At 43.9% G+C, this 18,763-nt stretch overlaps 1 protein-coding gene across 5 annotated transcripts in view; it reads right to left on the reverse strand.

Moving 5' to 3' along the window:
- The window catches only part of GRK4 (G protein-coupled receptor kinase 4), a 1,171,195-nt gene that overhangs the window by 550,817 nt on the left and 601,615 nt on the right, over positions 1-18,763 (reverse strand). For all 5 annotated transcript variants that reach the window (XM_069632057.1, XM_069632058.1, XM_069632056.1 and 2 more), the window contains one exon: positions 17,125-17,188. In XM_069632057.1, coding sequence (XP_069488158.1) covers positions 17,125-17,188 — 64 coding nt within the window. The remainder of the gene's footprint in view (positions 1-17,124; positions 17,189-18,763) is intronic.

Raw genomic sequence — 18,763 nt, forward strand, 5'->3', positions numbered from 1 at the left:
TTCTTCACCATACGTCTGCACTGGTCCTTCCAGATCAGGCTGGTTTAATTCCAGGCAGATCTACCCAAAATAATCTTAGGCGGTTATTTACACTTATGCACAATGTCAATCCGGAAATACCAATGCCGGTGGCCGCCTTAGATGCCGAAAAAGCCTTCGATTCAATTGAATGGCCCTTTCTATTTGAAGTGCTGCGTAGATCTGGGTTGGGACTTCGGTATTTCAGTTGGGTTCGACTTTTATACACAGCACCACGGGCAGCTATATACACTAATGGGATGATTTCATCGTATATATACCCCACGCAAGGCAATGGCCAGGGGTGGCCCTTCTCCCCAGTCCTCTTCGCGCTAGCGATGGAGCCCCTATCCTGTCATGTCCGGGAACTACATGCACATCGTGGGATTCGGGTCCAATCATTCCTTTCCACTATATCATTGTATGCAGATGACATCCTTCGGTACATTAAGCACCCTCAACGGAACCTAGACCCCTTGATGCAGGAGGTGACTAAATTTGGGGGAAAACTCTGGGCTTAAAATCAATTAGGACATGTCTGAAATGTTGCCCCTAACCTCAGTGGTGCAACAATCTGATGTGGGTAACGAATTCCGGTGGTGCCCACAGGGGATGCAGTATCTGGGTATCTTGGTTTCCACGACTCGGGATGGGTTTTATAAAGACAACTACGTCACCCCCTTAGAGGCAATAGAGCAGAAAATACAGGCTTGGATACGCGTGCCAATCACGCAGGCGGTGCGCATAGCCCTGGCCAAAATGGTGATACTTCCCAAACTCCTGTACATATTCAATAACGTACCAGTGTGGCCCCCTCTCACCTACTGGAGCCAGATACGCAGCATAATGACCAAACTGATATGGGCAGGGAAACAACCTAGAATTTCCCTCGACATGCTAACTCGTGCTTATGAGTTTGGCGGGCTGCAATATCCTGACATGTATATTTATTATTTAGCGGCTCAGCTGCAATACGTCGCAGGCTGGAACGCCCTGGCCCCTGACTCACCGCACTCCCTATTAGCGAGAGCGGTTGCTGCTCCCAATGCACCGATGGGCATGCTCTGGGGCAAGGGAGACTGTTCCGAGGGGAGAGGTTCAGCCTTTAGCAGTGACATGCAAAGCTTGGGAACGGATGAGTCAAATGTTGAAAGCTGCCTCTACCTACATGCCTGAGCTACTGATGTATAATATAGTTGGCCTCCCACTCACGCATAAACGTGCATTCAGAGAGCACTTTCAGGCCCTTGATGTTCAGACACTGGGGGATATAGTGCAGGATGGGAGATTTGTGCAGGAGGATCTACGTGCAAGAGGTCCGCATAACGCACTGACACTAGTTTCCTATTACAGGCTGTGTGGTATTCTCAGAAATAAGTGGCCTGATTTCCCTCAAGCCGCCACACCTCACCCTGCACAATCCTACGCAGTTAGTCCCGCATCGCCTGGGAAACTGGTATCCACCATTTATAAGCTGATCAGATCGGGGATAGGGGCGAGAAATAACTCCTACAAAATTAAATGGGAAGGTACCTTGGGCACAGACTTAAGTGAGGGTCAATGGAAATGTATCTGTATGCAAACACGTTACATATCTATAAATTGTCGATACAGATTAATTCATTTTAAATTTGTTCACCAACTCTACCATTCACCATTTTCCCTGCACACATTCTTCTCTGAGAGCTCCTCTAATTGCAAGAGATGTGACATTGAGGCAGCCGATTTCTATCACGTGGCGTGGAGCTGCCCCCGCATTAAGTCTTACTGGTCCGCTATAGGAAATGTTACCACCTGCCAGAGACTGTAAACCTGAAACTTGGCTGCTGGCCCTAATTGAAGGGGGGATTCGCACCGACAAGAAACTGCTGGGAATGGCCACTGCAGTGGCTAGGTATCTGGTGGCAAGAACGTGTTGGTGACCCAACACCCCACTTTTTTGAGATGGCTAGACACTATGAGGCTATGTGAGCAAAGAGAGACCAGATATGCTACCACGCTACTAACCTCAAGCCGCCCATTCAACTACTGGCCTCCCTTTAGGCAATACTTGGCAGACATTGACCAGAGGTCGCAGTCTCCAGGATCAGCCTCAGATCATTGATGGAAAATCTGCAGTCTCTGCATGTGGGGGTGGCCCTAAGGTCTGTGTGGTAGTCTGTGCTCCTGTACGATCAACTTGTGATATCTGCAAGTTCAAAGTGCAATAATTAATTGTTGTTGGCTATTTTTCTTTTTTTTTTTTTTTTCCTTTCTCTTCTGATGCGATATTGTGTGAGTCGTCCAGGAGATGGGGGAAGTGAGAGGGGGGATGGTTTATCTGCTTTTGCCTTGTAATGGTTAATGGTTAAACAATGAAGAAAGTTTTAAAAAAAAAGAAGTGGTTAGAAGTAACAAATTTGATTGGAGTGAATAGATTGAATTTCACCTGCAGGTAGTTAATTCAGTCTAAAACGCAGGAACTGGGTTCTCCAATAGGAGTTAGGAAATATCTGCAAATATCTAGGCAAGGGGCCCAATGATTTGTCTTCGGTAGAGAAAATGTATAGTTTGTAACAGTGCATCTTTTTTATCGTATGGATCCAATCTCTCTGAAATAGAGCTTTTTTTAGTTAACATTGGGTTTTCCTTCAATATTTCCAACGTTTGATCACTGGTTCTCAGAACGGACTCAGCCCAGGCCATAAGTTATTAATTGCCCCAGACCTTTATCGAATATACTGTCTTTTATGTCTGTAAAGATGGATTTGGGTGGGAGATTCAATATATTTCTGTAAAATGAAAGAATCTTCCATTTATACCATTCAGTCATTGAAGTTAAACCCAACAACCGGTAGACAATTCAGGAGACAGGGTGCTTTTTTCCAAATAATGGCTTCAATGATATCCTAATCAATTTGTCTAGCCAAGTGGCATATCTCTTGGCCATAAAGAATGGTTGGGATCACTTTTATTCTGTAAAATACGATCGGTGGCATAAGGGAACACCTACTGTTGATTCTCTTCATTTGTGTGGCATACCGATTTGCCTTATCCTTTAATCTTATAATTGTAAGCCCTTTATCTGGTGTTGCATCCAAATTGAACCCTAGATACTATATTTGTACTACCAGTGTTCCAAACAGGAGTCCTTGCACGTCTAGAAAATCGGACAATATTGGTTTTGTCAGCGTTAACTGCCAATTCATTGGCTGCAGCATAGTTGGAGAAAGCATCAATTAACCACTGCTGTCCCAATTGGGTCCAAGAAGGACAAAATCATTGGCGTATGTAAGCCAAAATATTTACAGATTAAGAATTGTAGGCGATGCAAAAGCTGAACCAGCCAGTGAATACTTTAAATATGTCAGGGAAAGATTGCACAAACATGGGCCAGGACACAACCCTGTTGATGGAGTAGAAATCCTTTCGTTAAGCTGCCCTGTCTGTTCAACCTCACCTGTAGCGAGGTATCCTCAAGCAAATGGATTAAAATAGCCAGTGATCAGGCAGATTCCACTCGTTCAGTTTTGCACACAGCAAACCTATGTTGACCGTCGAAAGCTTTAGAGAAGTCCACTGATGCTACATAAATAGGCAACGCATCATTACACCAGGGGGACTCCGAGAAGGCGCCCTCTCCTGAGTTCTGTTCAGCGGTGAGTAAAATAGTACAGCAATTGGCATTTTGAAATAAAACATTAAAATCAAGCAATATAATTGAGGCACGACACACCACAGTGGAAGGGGAAGGAACACACAATAGGGAAGGGAATACAATAGGTATGAAAATAATGAAAGCTATGTAAAAACACAGATGTAAAGAATGAATGTGCAAAGCATATTATGAATATCGGAAAAAAAAGAGTAACAATTAGGAGGTGCCATAGGTAAGAACAAAACAGACCATCTTAAATCAATTGGCTCAAATGGAGCAGGGGGAGCAGAAATGTAGAGTTAACCAAAATGAACATAAGGGATTAACCATGTGTTAATAAGCAGACAATGAGGAGGCAGTGAGGAAGTAATTATTTGGAATTAGCCTCATCTGGAAGCATTTGCTGTATAAGGGACCTAGATTTGTCTCTATAATTGCCAGGACCTTTGGTGGGGTTTAGAGGGGGGTTGTGATAAGATCTATTTCTAGAATTATGTGCTTTACCAGGTTTGAATTTGTTGCGACAGGATAAGTTATACACATGTAATGTTTGTTGTGCTATAGGTTATGTTACAGATGAAGAAGCCACATCAGGAAAAGTATCAATTTCTGAGGACTGAAGTGCTTTGATGAGCGCTTTTAATTCATTAGGATCCAAGTATTCTTTGGTGGCACCAGGAGGTGGTGTAGTAAGCATTCCATCAGGATCTAGTAAACCATGCTTGCTATCGAAACTCTTCAAGGCAGAATCTCTTTGTTTTATCCTGGATGGCATTCGAATAATCTGGAGAAATTCATATATTATTGCCTTGAAAGATTAACAGATTGTTTTTTGGCAGCCAGCAAAATTTGTCATGCTTGTTGATGCTGGAGTAGACAAGCGATGAGAGGTCTGGGTGCTGAGTGGTTAGTAGAAAAGTGGGGTAGAATTATTTGTGCTCTTTGGAACTCCACAGGAGGAGTAAAGGAGATATTCAAAATTTTGGGAAACCGATCTGTTAAGAATTTAATGGGATAATTTTGCTCAGAGTTTTCGGGGATCCCATATTGTCTCCTGTTTCTGTCCTCCAAGTTGGATATTTAAGACTCTAAATGAAGAAGTTTATGTTGCATCTGCTCTAGACCCTCTAAGTCTATCTTCACAAAAAAAATTGCTCTTCTGCCTCAGCAAGCCTTTACTTTATAGTTTTTATATATGGTTTTTAAAAGGTGCCAACATCTTCCTTCAAAGACAAGAACATTGAGCCTGCACAGAAATAGAGGACTGGTTTAAAGTTTCATTAACATGTTCTCCAAACCTTTATTGATGGACATTGTGAGAAACCCGAGGGTATCCTCACACCTACTCCCCTTGGATCCTCCTCTCAGGTGGCCAGGGAAAGGCCATTACTCTTGGATCCTGACCCTTGGAGTGGAGATGCGAGGTAGGATCAATCTGGGTGGAGGGTCCTTGGGGATTGGGGAGAAGATATCCACAAGCTAGACATGGATTTCCCTTTTCCAATTGAGAACCTGCCTTTATAGGCTTTTGTAAACCCACTCCCCTCAATTCCGCTCATACATTTCATTATATTACTGGGATGAAGAAGAGACAACTAGGAGTATAACACACTAATATGTCCTTTCACCAGTCTGGTACTGAGACGAGGAAGAGGCCTATAGACTGGTGCACGGGTCAGGCATGTCCAGAATGCAGCACTAATTGTGGTCAGGCAATTGAGCCAAAGGCACACACCTGCAGCCTGTTAAACAGTTTAAGGTGTATAAAAGGTGGAGAGAACACAGAGAGACCAGCAGGGATGCCTGCACACAGAAATCCTGCAGAATACGAGGCAGCCAAGGGTGGTCCTGGCGAGAAACAAGGATGCCAGCAAGAACTTGAAAGAAACTGTGGAGCCGGGCCCAGGAGGGGAAGTGCAAAGGCCACAGTATTGGGGGCCTCACAGGTTGGTGCCTGCATCATAAGCTGCGAGCCGGAGAGAGAGATCCAGTCGCTGTAAGGAACCGGCAGCCTCCTCGGGATTTGAGCAGAGCTGCCAGAGACAGAGACCGAGATCGAGACAGAGACCGAGAGAGAGAGAGGGAGAGAGAGCGCACAGAAGTGTACGTGGAGCCAAATAGGAGGTGACAGCCACCCAGAGGAGATGCCGTAGACCGGTGAGTGAGGAAATGGGATCACTCGAACCGGGGCGGCACCTGGGGATGTTACTTGGCAAAAAGGATATGCCGAATGAACAAGAATTAAGGTGTGCGAGACAGGCATGGTGACAAGAGAGACACAAACTCAGAAAGTAAGATTCCAAAACCTTTATTTAAAGTTTCAGGGTTGGTGTAATACCTAACTAGCCCTAGCTCTAATGGGATGTTTCCCTGAAATGATGCTTCTAAGGACCGTCAGTGTCTAAAGGTCCAAATAAAAAGTCTGTTTAAACCTATGCTTGCAATTTGTCTTTCTTAACTTATATGGTCTGAATATTGACCAACCAGATTTATATGCCTCAGTGTTCGAAAATTTAGCAAGATACCCAACAGCCCGGGTGATATGTAGTGGGGACTTCAACACTATTATAGATGTGCATCTTGATCGCATATCTACACAAGCTACAACACTGACCAAAGCAGCACAGGCAATACACCTACATATGGCAGATCTACAACTGAAAGACGGCTGGAGAACGTTGAATCCTACCAGGAGGGAATACACCTACTACCCCACAGTCCATGACATGCACTCCAGAATAGATTCATGGCTAATAGACGGCGACAGCATGGCATGGGTCACAGACTCCCATATACATCCATGAACATACTCAGACCACTCGCCGATACAACTGAAACTACGAATCCCCGTTAAGATCAACAGCAGGCCGCCTTGGAGATTTAAACCTGCGGCCTTGAAAGACCTGGTTTATACTAACTCGATGAAACAATATAAACAGAAATACTTCGATAACAATGAACACTCAGTCTCTACCCAGTCAATACTATGGCAGGCGTTTAAAGTCTGCCTCGATGAAACAATATATACAGAAATACTTCGATAACAATGAACACTCAGTCTCTACCCAGTCTATACTTTGGCAGGCGTTTAAAGTCTGCGTCAGAGGTAACTCAATATCCGGAGGGGGCGGAATCCTCAAAGACATTAGAAATAGGTTAACTGGACTAGAAACTCAAATAACGTCCCTGCAATCCCAGTACGCATCCCCCCGTCACCCCTGCTCAGCTCTGAAATAAAGACCAAACTAGACGAATACACCAAGACAGCGGATCAAGAGGTCAGATACTTCGATCGACCCGCTGCAGCTTGTAGATATGGGGAAGGGGAACACCCGCGAAGTTATTAGCAAGAGCGGTATGTGGAGAGAACGGCCCCACAACTATACCCTGCATACAGTTGCCTGACGGCACGATGTCCACAGATCAGGACATGCTGAAGGGAACCTTCTATGCTTACTATAAAGACCTATATTCCCCGCAATGCGCCGTCACAGATGCTGAGATAGAGAGCTATCTCGCCCAGATACCTACAACCCTTTTAGCAGATGTCACTAGGGAATCATTGGAGGCACCCATCACCCAGCCCGAAATACTTGAAGCAATAAAAGCACTCCCTAATGGGAAAGTGCCGGGCGCGGACGGGCTGGGTGCTGAGTTCTATAAGGAGTTCAGTAGTGAACTGGCTCCCAGGCTTCAGGATGTATGGATGGAAGCACTAGACACAGGTGAACTCCCCGAAACCACCAGGGAAGCTATAATTACACTCCTGCTGAAATCGGGGAAGCCTCCTGGGGAATGTGGGTCATACCGGCCTCTATCCTTAATAAACACGGATGCCAAGATCCTAGCCAAGATAATAGCAACCAGGCTCACACCACTGATGCCATATATGGTACATGAAGACCAGGCTGGGTTTATATTGGGCAGGTCTACGGCAACAAATATAAGGCGATGTCACCAAATCATTGCCACAATACCCCCAGAGACCCAAGGAATAGCAGTCTCCCTAGACATGCGGAAAGCATTCGACACTGTCTCATGGCCTTTCCTATTTGGGGTGCTACGGAACTATGGATTTGGCCCTAACTTCATAAAGTGGATCCAAATTCTATACACACGGCCACATGCCAAGTTTAGAATTATTGGGTCCTTCACAGACATTCTTGAACTACTGGGTGGTACCAGACAGGGCTGCCCACTCTCCCCGCTACTCTTCGCCCTAGTTATTGAACCCCTCGCGGACATTCTCAGAGCCCGTTATAGTACATTCGGGATATGGCTTGAGGGTAAATTGCATATTATAACGCTATAAGCGGATGATATTCTGTTATATATGAAGAACCCGGACCGCACATTGGGCAAGGTGCTGGCTGAAGTGAAAAAGTTTGGCGAATATTCAGGTCTACGTCCGAACCCCAATAAGTCTGAGATATTCCCGCTCACAGACGCCACCACGCAGCCCCAAAACCTACACGGTCTCATAAGGAGCCCAGTACACATTGTTTACCTAGGCGGTGCTGTTGCCAGGTCCGCTCAGCTGTCCCGAACATTGAACTACAGTTCATTGGCAGACGCACTTTGCACCAAGATGAAGCGCTGGAACGCCCTGCCCATATCAATGATGGGGAGGATAGCATTAATTAAAATGATCATTTTGCCTAAGCTTTTCTATCTTTTCAGCACAGTGCCGGTGTGGCCGGGTCGCGCTCTATTCTCCAGAAACAACAGTGCATGCATAGCGTTTGTATGGGGAGGCCACTCGAGACTGAGCTGGAGGGTACTAACTGACGTATCCTAGAAGAGGCCTAATGGCCCCCGACATAGAATTGTATTACCTGGCAGCGCAGGTGCAATATGCTGCCGGCTAGGCTACATGCTTCCTCAATCCTGGCCCCCCACACCCATTGCGAGAGAGCGGGAGGCGACACTGGCTCTACAGAGAATCACTAGGCCCACACCTAAACAATACAACACTATACACCCATCCAATGTCACAATCACTGCATGGGCCAAAATCGCTGATATATTTGGAGCCAGTAAATTATACCACCCGAGCATGCCAATATGGGACGACCCCCACTCACCCTTCCCCATAGACAGTGCGCTGGCTTTGCACTGGAGTGCCAGAGGCATTACACAATGGGGACAGTTGTTCCGGGATAAATGCTTTCTGAAGTGGGAAGAGATCAAAGACACAGTGGGAAATACACACACGCGCAAACAGCAGTTTGATAGGGTTGTAGCGATTACACAACGGATTTACCCATCATTCCCGAATGAACCCGAAATAAACATGGGACTAGGTTACATATTCACAGGGGGGACTCAGAAAGTCACGGCCTCCGCTCTCTACAAAGCCATAATGCAAACACGCCTGAAGGTACCTCACATGGCAAAGGCCGGTTGGGAGCGGGATCTGGACTAACCGATAGAAGACCAAGATTGCTCCCAGATTTGTGCACTGACCAAGCTGATATCATGCAACTCTAGATTCAAGCTGATCCACTATAAAATTATCCATAGAACCCACTACACGCCGGTGAAACTCAAGCGACTATACCCTGCTCTCTCTGGCAACTGCCCAAGATGTAATTCTGAAAATGCTAATATATACCATATGTTGTGGGACTGTGTAGAATTGAGACAATATTGGGCTGAGGTCTGTGGAGCTCTAGATAAGATGGCAGACCAACCGGTTGAATGGACACCGCAGTTGTGTAAGCTAGGTGCGATTGGGAAAATGAACCCAACTTGGCGAAAACTGCTCAATTTAAGTCTACTGTTAGCAAAAAGGGTCATATTGATGAGGTGGAAGAACGCTCGACCGCCAACGATAGAGAAATGAAACAGGGACATGTTGTGGGCCAGCGACACCGAAGAACTGTACATAGATTCAGTTATGGCCCCCTCTAAACCCAGAAATATATGGGCACAGTACAGGCAATATCTGGCGGATTTATCTGCCCTTGATGACTCAAATGCAACGCAAAACTAACCTGTATATGTTATATGCTCACTGAAATTGAATGTCTCGAATGTATCTGCTTAATCTGTGTGCAATGTTAAATAAAGTTGTTAAAAAAAACCTATGCTTGCCCTCTCGCTATACAAAAATGTGTAAGGAGATCTATTGTCAAAAATGAAAAGTAGTGGTTCAACAGAAAAATAAGAAAACCAGGGTTGGTTTCCGGTGTCTTCCTTGACAGGTGTGGTTTTAAGTTCATCAAAATGAGGTAAATCAAATAGGGCTGCTTGCAAGACCTTAGTCACAGGGTCCTTGCAATGAACTCCAATACCTTCAGTGTCTAAGTTCCTTGGGGTTCCATTCCCCAAGCTTCAGTCTCTTCAGTACAAAAAACAAACCGGTAAGTTTCCAAAATTATCTGGGCCTCAATGTTCCCTTCCCCAAGCTAAGGCCCCTTCCAGCTTTCAAACACAAATTCAGTTTTTATCGGGAGCTACTTTAATTTTTCAAGTAGGCCTCTCAGGGCTCCCTTCCCCAAGCACAAGCCTCTTCCAACTTTAAAGGCAAAACACAATATATCACTGATCCTCTTTGGGTTTCTCAGGGCACCCTTCCCCAAGTTTAGGCCCCTCTAATTCCAAACACAAAATGCAGTTGATCAGGATGTGCCCTTTTCTTGTTTACAGCTTTTCTCACACACACAATTTTCTCATGAGGTAGAATCGTTTCTAAAATGCTCGCTCTTTGCTTTTCCTCAGCGCGACCACTCTGACTCCTTGCTCATCTCAGTGTTTCTTACTTGCACTCTCCTTGGGCCCTTTTATACTCAGGTCTTCCTTTGTGCACACTTGTAGGGTAGCCAACCATCCCGTATTTTGTGGGACTTAACAGCATTCATGGGTTTTTCCCCGTGATTTGCAGGCACCCTCTGCCGGACGCCAAAAATCTCGACTCTGTCTCGGTCCCATGCCTGATCAAAGCCTTTTCTACCTTGAGTTCACATTTCCGTTTGATAGTTGAAGCTCAGGGCAGAAGAGCGGCTCTCCCAGGGTGCGCAGCATGTTAACACGTTGCTCTGTGTCAACAGAGCATTACAATGACAGCAATTAGACATTGCTAGGAGGGAGGGGGGAATATTGGCAGGGACTTTTGTCCTTTAAGAAATGTGAATGGGAGTGTTTAGAAATGGGAAGGGCGGATAATGGTGCTACTGTGACCTTTCATGCAGGATGGGAAAATAAAGCTCAAGTCGTACTCATTTTGCTCAACATGTTTCTATGACAATTTATATAGTGTAAGGTTAGTCTATTGTGACGTGCTTTTTTTTAATGTTATATGCTTTTTTCCAAGGCATTTCTATAAACAAATGCTTAATAAATATCTATATCAAGTAAACCTTGAAAGATATGTGGTCAAGTGTTTAAATCTCCCACATCCCATTTTCACTCCCTAATCAAAGTGTGTGATCCTGGGCAAATCATTTAATCTCACGGTCTTATCTGGAGTCCCTGTAAGTGATTCAGTTTATATCTTATGTTATTATCCCATTATGTTATTAGAAGCTGTTATAAAAAAAAATCCTCACTCATTATTTTAATCGCTATAGAGTTGCTACCTATATAATAATAATAATGATGATAGTATAATTCATGCATTTCACACCACAAAGTCATTTGACACTCATTTTACTCATTGCAACTTATTGTAATGTCACTTTCCTTGGTGTCTCTAAGTATCAAAGACCGGTGATGCTTTTTGCGGTGTTCTTTCTGTGAAGTCACTTACGTTGTTGTCAATGTGTATGCAAATTTGGATGTTTGCATATATTATGTCCCACAGGGCCTGGACAGATCTATAACCGATGAGTGTCCTGCATGTAAAATGGTCCTACTGGTTTTTATGCTTTGTATATGATAAAATATCATCTGCCACCAATGTATTTATTTATTTTGAAATTTGTAAAACGCACCCAACCCGTAGGCATCTAGGTGCTGTTCTTACATAAATAGACGTACAAGTTACAGTAGTTGCATAGTTACAATGTTACACCAGTATCAATCAGCCCAAAAAATCATACAGGCATGCAAAACAGTTCAAACGGTGCCAAGATTACATAGTTACGGCTGTGCCAGTCAGGCAGAAAGATAACGTTTGAACATTGGTTGATATAGGACAGAGACATCTTAGGCTGGGGTGTAACTAGTGTAGCTGGATTGCAGGTTGAAACAGAGGGATTAGTTATGTGTATCCTGCGCAACGAGCCAAGTTTTCAATTGTCTTCGGAATGTACAGAAGGAATCTTCTGACCTAAGTTTGGCTGTGAGGGTATTCCAGTGCCTAGCCCTCTAGGGACGGGAAGCTGCTACCTCCAGCTTTTTGAAGATTGAATCGTGGCGTGGAGAGCAGGTGCAGGTGAGCAGAATGCGTAGATTTTTTGGATTGGGATCTAGAAACTTTGTTGGCTAGGTATGTAGGTGCAGAGTTATGTAAGCATTTGTGGGTCAGGGTGAGGGTTTTAAAGAGGATGCGCTCTTCAACAGGCAGCCAGTGGGCGTTCCTTCTTGTCATGGAGATGTGAGAGTTTTTGGGTATATTGAGGATGTTATTTTGAATAACCTGTAACTTTTCAATGTTTTGAGTCTTTGTTCTGGTGTAGAGGGCATTGCAATAGTCCAGTCTCGACAGTATGAGTGCTCTAGCTAACGTTAGGCAACTGTCAGCGGAAAGAAAAGGTCTACAGGCATTGATCAACTTGGATGTGTAAGCAGCTGCTGATGCTGTGGCATTAACTTGTTTAGTTAGGTTCAGGGCTGAGTCCAGGTAAAAACCTAGGGTTTGTACTACCTTGGACACTTCAATAGTGTTGCTGTCTATCTCGAATGATTTGAAGGAGTCATCTAGTTTATTAATTCTGAGTTGAGAAACTAGTAGAAGTTGCGTATTTTCGTGTGATAAATGGCGTGGAGGGAGGCCGAGTCAGTATCATGTGAGCCTGTGATAGGGATGACGATTTGGGTGTCATCAGCATAGTTGGTATAGGTGACACCCAGGCTATCCAGACGGTCAAAGAGTGGTTTCGTAAAGAGGTTGTACAGGGTGGTTGAGACACAAGAACCTTGAGGAACACCGCAGGTGACTGGGCTAGGTTGTGCTGCTCCGTTAGGCAAGAATACTCTCATCGATCTGTCCGATAGGAAGGATTGTATCCATTGGATAGCTTTCGGTGAGAAATTAGCCGCTGAAGAGGGGTGGCTACACAGTATTTTATGATTGACCAAGTCGAATGCTGCAGAGAGGTCAAGTAGGAGGAGCAGGGCCAGTTTGCCTTTATGTTTGAGCTCATCCGTTTGGATTTTCAGGTCCAAAAGTGCTGTTTCAGAATTGTGCCTAGGGCAGAAGCCCGATTGGCGTAGGCCAAGGAGGTTGTTGACTTCCAGATAGTTTTGGATCTGGAGATATGCGACTATCAAGTATTTTGAGTAAGAAGGGCACTGTAGTAATAGGTCTATAGTTGGTCGTAGTGTTAGGGTCAAACGGGTGTTTCTCCAATAGAGGGAGTACCCACGCGTTTTGAGATTAGGTGGGACAACACTATTTTCAAAGGAGGGGTTGATTAAATTTGTGATAAAGGGGGATAGGTCCAGCACGCAGTCCTTGATAACCACCGCAAGAGCCACCTTGACGGTTTGAGACTGGCGATAACTTTCAGTACTTCCGAGTTGGAGACAGGGGTGAATTCGAATTGTGGGGCTGCGTTATTATCCTAGTAAGTAGGAGTCTGCAGAGGTAGTTGCGCAGGTTTGATAGTAGCTTTTTTCATGTCAATTTTAGATTGATGGAGAGCTATTTTGTCAGAGAGGGCATTTTGAATGTTGGTGCACTATTTTACATCTTTGTTACAAGCTTCTTGAGGAGGTACTGGGGATTCCAGTTCTCTCAGGATGGCAAAGAGTTCCTTAGTGCCTGATTTGGCATTGGCTATTTTGTCGTATGTAGAACTTTTCGGTTGGAGGACTGCCTGATTGAGGTTTTTGGCAGCTGTTGGGAATTTTGCTTTGTTTTGGTCATTTGGTACTTTTTTACATTTGGACTCAGCTGTTCTCTTAACGTTTCTTAGGGTTTTTAGTGTTGGTGTGAACCACGCGTTAAGGTGGGCTGCTGGTTTGGCTTTACTCATGGATAGGGCGCTTCTAGTGCAGTTTGGTTGTAAAGGTCGACCATAGTGGCCGGGTAGTTGATACCAATGTCTTGGCAAGTGGTGATTGGGAGTACTAGTGGTAGTATATTTGCTGTAATGTTGTGTGTGTTTCTAGATTGGGCAGCTGGGGCCACAAGAGGGATATGTTTGGTCCCCGAGTGATGGTAAAGGTGATGATGTGGTGATCTGACCATGGGCAGTGGGCATTGGATGTGATGTCTGTGTTGCAGTTAAGGTCAGCTAGCCAGTCGAGTGTGCGACCTTTGATATGAGTGGTGCTTTTTATCCGGTGCATGAAGCCTAGTGCCGAGATGGTATTGGCAAGAGCAAAGGCATGGTGGTCCTTGGGGTCCTAGGCCTAGGTTGAGGTCACCTAGCATGAGAATTTGGGAACTGGGTTTGCTGTTAGCTGAAAGAAGTTAGGCTACATTGTCCTCGAAGGACAGAATCAGGCCAGGGGGTCTATAGATCACATGAATGTTTAGAGTTGCAGTTTGTTAGAGGGTCATTTTAACAGAGTATTTCGCCAGAGTGTAATGTGGAATTTGGTACCTCTCTGATGTGGAAGGTGTTTTTAGCAATAATCTCTACCGCCCCTCCTTTGGCTGTTAGTCTACACAGGTCCCACAGAAGTGGCAGTTAACATTCGGCTCGTTGCCAGGGTCCAGGGTTGGTCCGCAGATTGTCAGAGAGGTTAGGTGTTGTATGGAAGTCGCGGTACTAGGTCAGTCTGACCCTGCAGCGGTTTGAGTTTGGCACTAGGCGTTGTCTTAAAGATATGACGCCGGTAGGCCAGTTGCTGCAGGAAGCAGCGTCATTTAGCGGTTTCAATGCAAGGGTGCATGGTCATCGATGGGTGCAGCCGGTAGGAGTGGGAGGAATATTGAGCATTAGACAGAGGTATGCCCAGTCATGATAACTGCTAGGGGGGGTGGCAAGTGAAGGTTGTGTGGATCATGGCCCTGGGATAGGAGATCAGTGAAACAAATAGGCAGCGTTTGCACGGTGCCTTTATGTCAGTTCAGATTATGTGATGTTTCATTATATTGTGTTGCATTTATGTCTAATGTTAAAGAATTTTGAAGTAGACAAATGTGACAGGTCCCGAAAACACACAAATAAATGAAAACACAGGAGCAGCACTCAGTTAATTAAAGGGTTAATTAAAGGGTCTCATAACACCCAAAGTGGAACTGTAAATGTATTTTTTTCTTTTATTTTATTTTTTATGAAATGGCGAGACATCCTAACCTTACACATAGCATAACATTAATTATTACACATTATCTACAATACATTACATTCAGTTACAAAAAGAAAACAATTCCAATATAAAAAAAGACTAAAAATTGTTAAAACAACTGCAAACCAATCTGACAGCTAGAGCATTGGACGTATCCTTCCCTATGTAGCAAAATTAGTATAAGATTCAAATAATTTCTAAAATCTTTCTTTATTGAAATCACTCCTGCCATGCCCAATAGTTGAAACACTACGATCGTCCTTTTACAGCCCGATTCCATTTCTCGACAACCAGGTAACATCATGGACACAGTTCTGTAATAGTGTACACCATGCAACTTGAAGAGCAAAACAATTCAAGATCAAGTGTTCTCCTGCCTGAAAAATATCCATCTCTTTACATAAAGTGCACATTGTAATGTCTCGTGATTTGTTCAAACACACATATGCAATTTAATCCGTTAAAGCAACATTTAATCTAAAACGGAGGAAACGCGTCCTCCAATGCGCAGTCAGAAACTTAGTTAAGTAATTTGAGAATGATCCTAAAGCCTTGTTACATCTACTAAGGCTCGAACACAATCCATATGATCTCATCCGAGTTATAGTTTTTTCCCCAATCAGACTGAAACACCTTCTTCTTTGCTGTACAAGGATACGTCTTTAAAAGCTGCACTGAACAAATATACTCGGGCATTATCTTTTCTGCATGTTTGCAAAAACAACCTATGGGGTTGTTTTTTTTGCCGGTATTTATATCTACCTTTAGTTCGTTAAGAGGGGACCCCAAAGCAGGTTGTAGAATATTTCTATACATAGTTACCACTTTCCAGTAGTACCATCCTCGCAGTGAGACCAGGACTAACTCAAATTGGACTCCGAAATAGAGACACTGTTTGGGAGGGACAATACACTTTTCAAGATCAATGATTCCATTGCATTCCAGTCAATCTCTTAAAGTAACGGATTCAATTCTAGTCCATATAAAAGCGCTGGGACCACTTTAGCCATATAGTATTCTGTCAATGGATGTATTGAGATCCTACAGTATCATAACTTTAGCTGTTTTGGTTGAAACATACTTTGTTTGGACTTAGATTTAATTTGGTCTATTAGCCCTTTCCTCTTCAGATAATAATCAATAACCAGGCCTAAATACTTTATATCATTAACAGGACAGATTCTCGCTCCGGCAGGTTTCCACACATGCGCATATGCTTTATAAGATGGGTGATATTAGTTTTGGTACAGTTAATGATCAAATCAGAGGAGTCCTGCCTCATGTAACACTATATCAATCCCCATAAAAAGTACTTGCAGGCCTCAGGAACGTCCAGAAAGCACAGTTCAGGGCTTCGCCCCCAGAGGAGCCATGGTTTTTAAAGTCGCCATATTTCCTTCCAGCTTTCTGGTCTACAGAAAAAGGTAATTCATGGCTGTTCAAGGGCCTTTGGGAGTAAGTGGAAAGACTTTGCTTGCCCGGTTTATTGAGTTTGATATCGACATGCCCAGGCCTGCAATGGCACCCTGGGCCTGTACCAGGCTTAAAAGCCTGACCACTAAGACAAAAATGGCTGTCAGTCTCCTTAAACATCTAGGACAAATAGATACACAAATCTACCTGTGCCTTCTCACACAGTCTAATCTACTCCACCTGCACAGGTAGCTTATGCTACGTTTTCTCACTATAGATGGCCATGTACTACTGTTCTCCGGCAGTCTACTTCCAAGTAAGGCACCACCCAGTCTCATCATGAACTGAAATGAAGTCTCATACAACCACTACGTTCTATGCTCCTGAAGCAGCAACAAGGATATTCTGACCGTGAGATCTAGGAGTGCATGACTTGTAATATATCAGAAAATGTGGTCAGCTGATCCAAAACAATTCACTCTACCTTTTTGCTCTCCAACTACACTCACCTTGAACACAGTCTATTCATGAATCGCAGTACCGAATTACTAATCCGGAGTTCGGCCCATGGAAAAATGAAAAGATAATCTCAGGTCAAAAAGCTAAAATAATTTCATGTCAACGAATAAATCAGTTTGGGCAGTACTCACCTCTCCAAATCCACCTTTCCCTAATACTCTGTAATGCCGAAATGTGTTCTTGGTAACTGGTTGCCTAGTGGATTAAATAAAAACAAAATATTAGATAGCAGGGATATTACCCTATTAAATCGTTTCATTAAAGCCACATATATCAAAGCAATAATACAACATTCCCAAAAAGGACAAGAGAAACACACCCCTCATTAACGGTGATATTCTGGATTCACATCAAGAAGTTTGTCGACCGCATGTGGAGCCGAAAATACCACCATTTATAATGTTGCACACAAAGCTGGTGTACTTGGAGATTCAATACCCTGGCTCATCTGCATCATATAATTCATTTCAACTGACTTATTACCATCCAAAATGTATAAAGTATAATTAGTCCAATCAAATTAATTTAATCTCAAGAAAGATATTATTACAGTTAGGTTTTGGTACTCTTCAGTCCATGTCCTTACTTATGCTAATCTAGTCCCCATAATAAGTATTAGATCTATCCATAATTCCCATAATATCCCTTGGTACATTTAACATTACATATTCAATTTTAGAGGTGGGCCGGAAGCTGATCTGATGGTGCCTCAAAATAGTAACAAGTGAGCATGTGAATGATTTTACTTTTTTCATTCATCTCATCTCCACTACAGTTTCACAGTCTGGAGATTAGTGGATATGAAGATACAAGATCTCAAGTAGCAGTGGGCAACATGACAATCAAGTGACTACTTTCCACAAAACGACCTTCCTATCTCCACAACCTGATTCAGATAGCGTATTTTTCAGATTGAACTCTCTTCAATTTTACTGTTAACTGGCTTGTTTCCAAAACATATATAATTTAACATAATGTATCTAGCTCATATGAGCGTGCATACTGTAAGGGTGCAGATGTACGAGTCTGACACAGTCTATCTTCAGTGTCCTTCCACACACATAGAAGACACAATGCCAAAATGTCAAGGGGGTTTTCCCCTGTCCTTTCTTTAGCTCAGAAGCAAAGTTTCAGGTCTGGTTCATTATCCTGCCTGACCTGACTGCAGACATTTTGCTCACAACACTAACTGTCCAAATATCTCCAGCTCAACGATGTGGCATCAAGTCTCGTTCACTATTCTGCCAAACGTGCTTGCAAATGTTAAGAGTTCCAAAAAGTGCTTTTCTCTTTGGCAAAGGGCCCCCAACCACTTGACATTCATCAATGTCATCAATGAAGCTCACATGGGCAGCGTGAGACAATTCTGACCTGCACTTGCCTTGAGTTAAAGAAGACCTTCTTGGAATAAGAACAAAGCCAGGGGACATTGCTTATCTGAGAACAATCCCGAGAGCCTTCTCCCATTTCAGCCCAAAGGTGAGATCATATGGGGCGGGTGAGGGAGGTAGGTGGGGAGGGGCGGGTGAGGGGGGTAGGTGGGGAGGGGCGGGGGGATTCATTCTTGTTCCATCCCGTAAAGCGAGGATACAATATGCTTATTGTTTGAGGCATTCAGAATGAACTGATGAAGGAAATATTAAGGGGGTTCTGAAGGAAAGATTAGGTAATTGAGCCCTTAATATGGCATATCTCCAGTAAAACCAAAGTAGGCCCAACTGGCTGCCCCCAACCTTCTCAACAAACACCCTGCGGGTAACAACACATCTT

Source organism: Ambystoma mexicanum, chromosome 6q, assembly GCF_040938575.1.
Source record: "Ambystoma mexicanum isolate Mex_15411 chromosome 6q, UKY_AmexF1_1, whole genome shotgun sequence".
NCBI classification, from domain to species: domain Eukaryota; kingdom Metazoa; phylum Chordata; class Amphibia; order Caudata; family Ambystomatidae; genus Ambystoma; species Ambystoma mexicanum.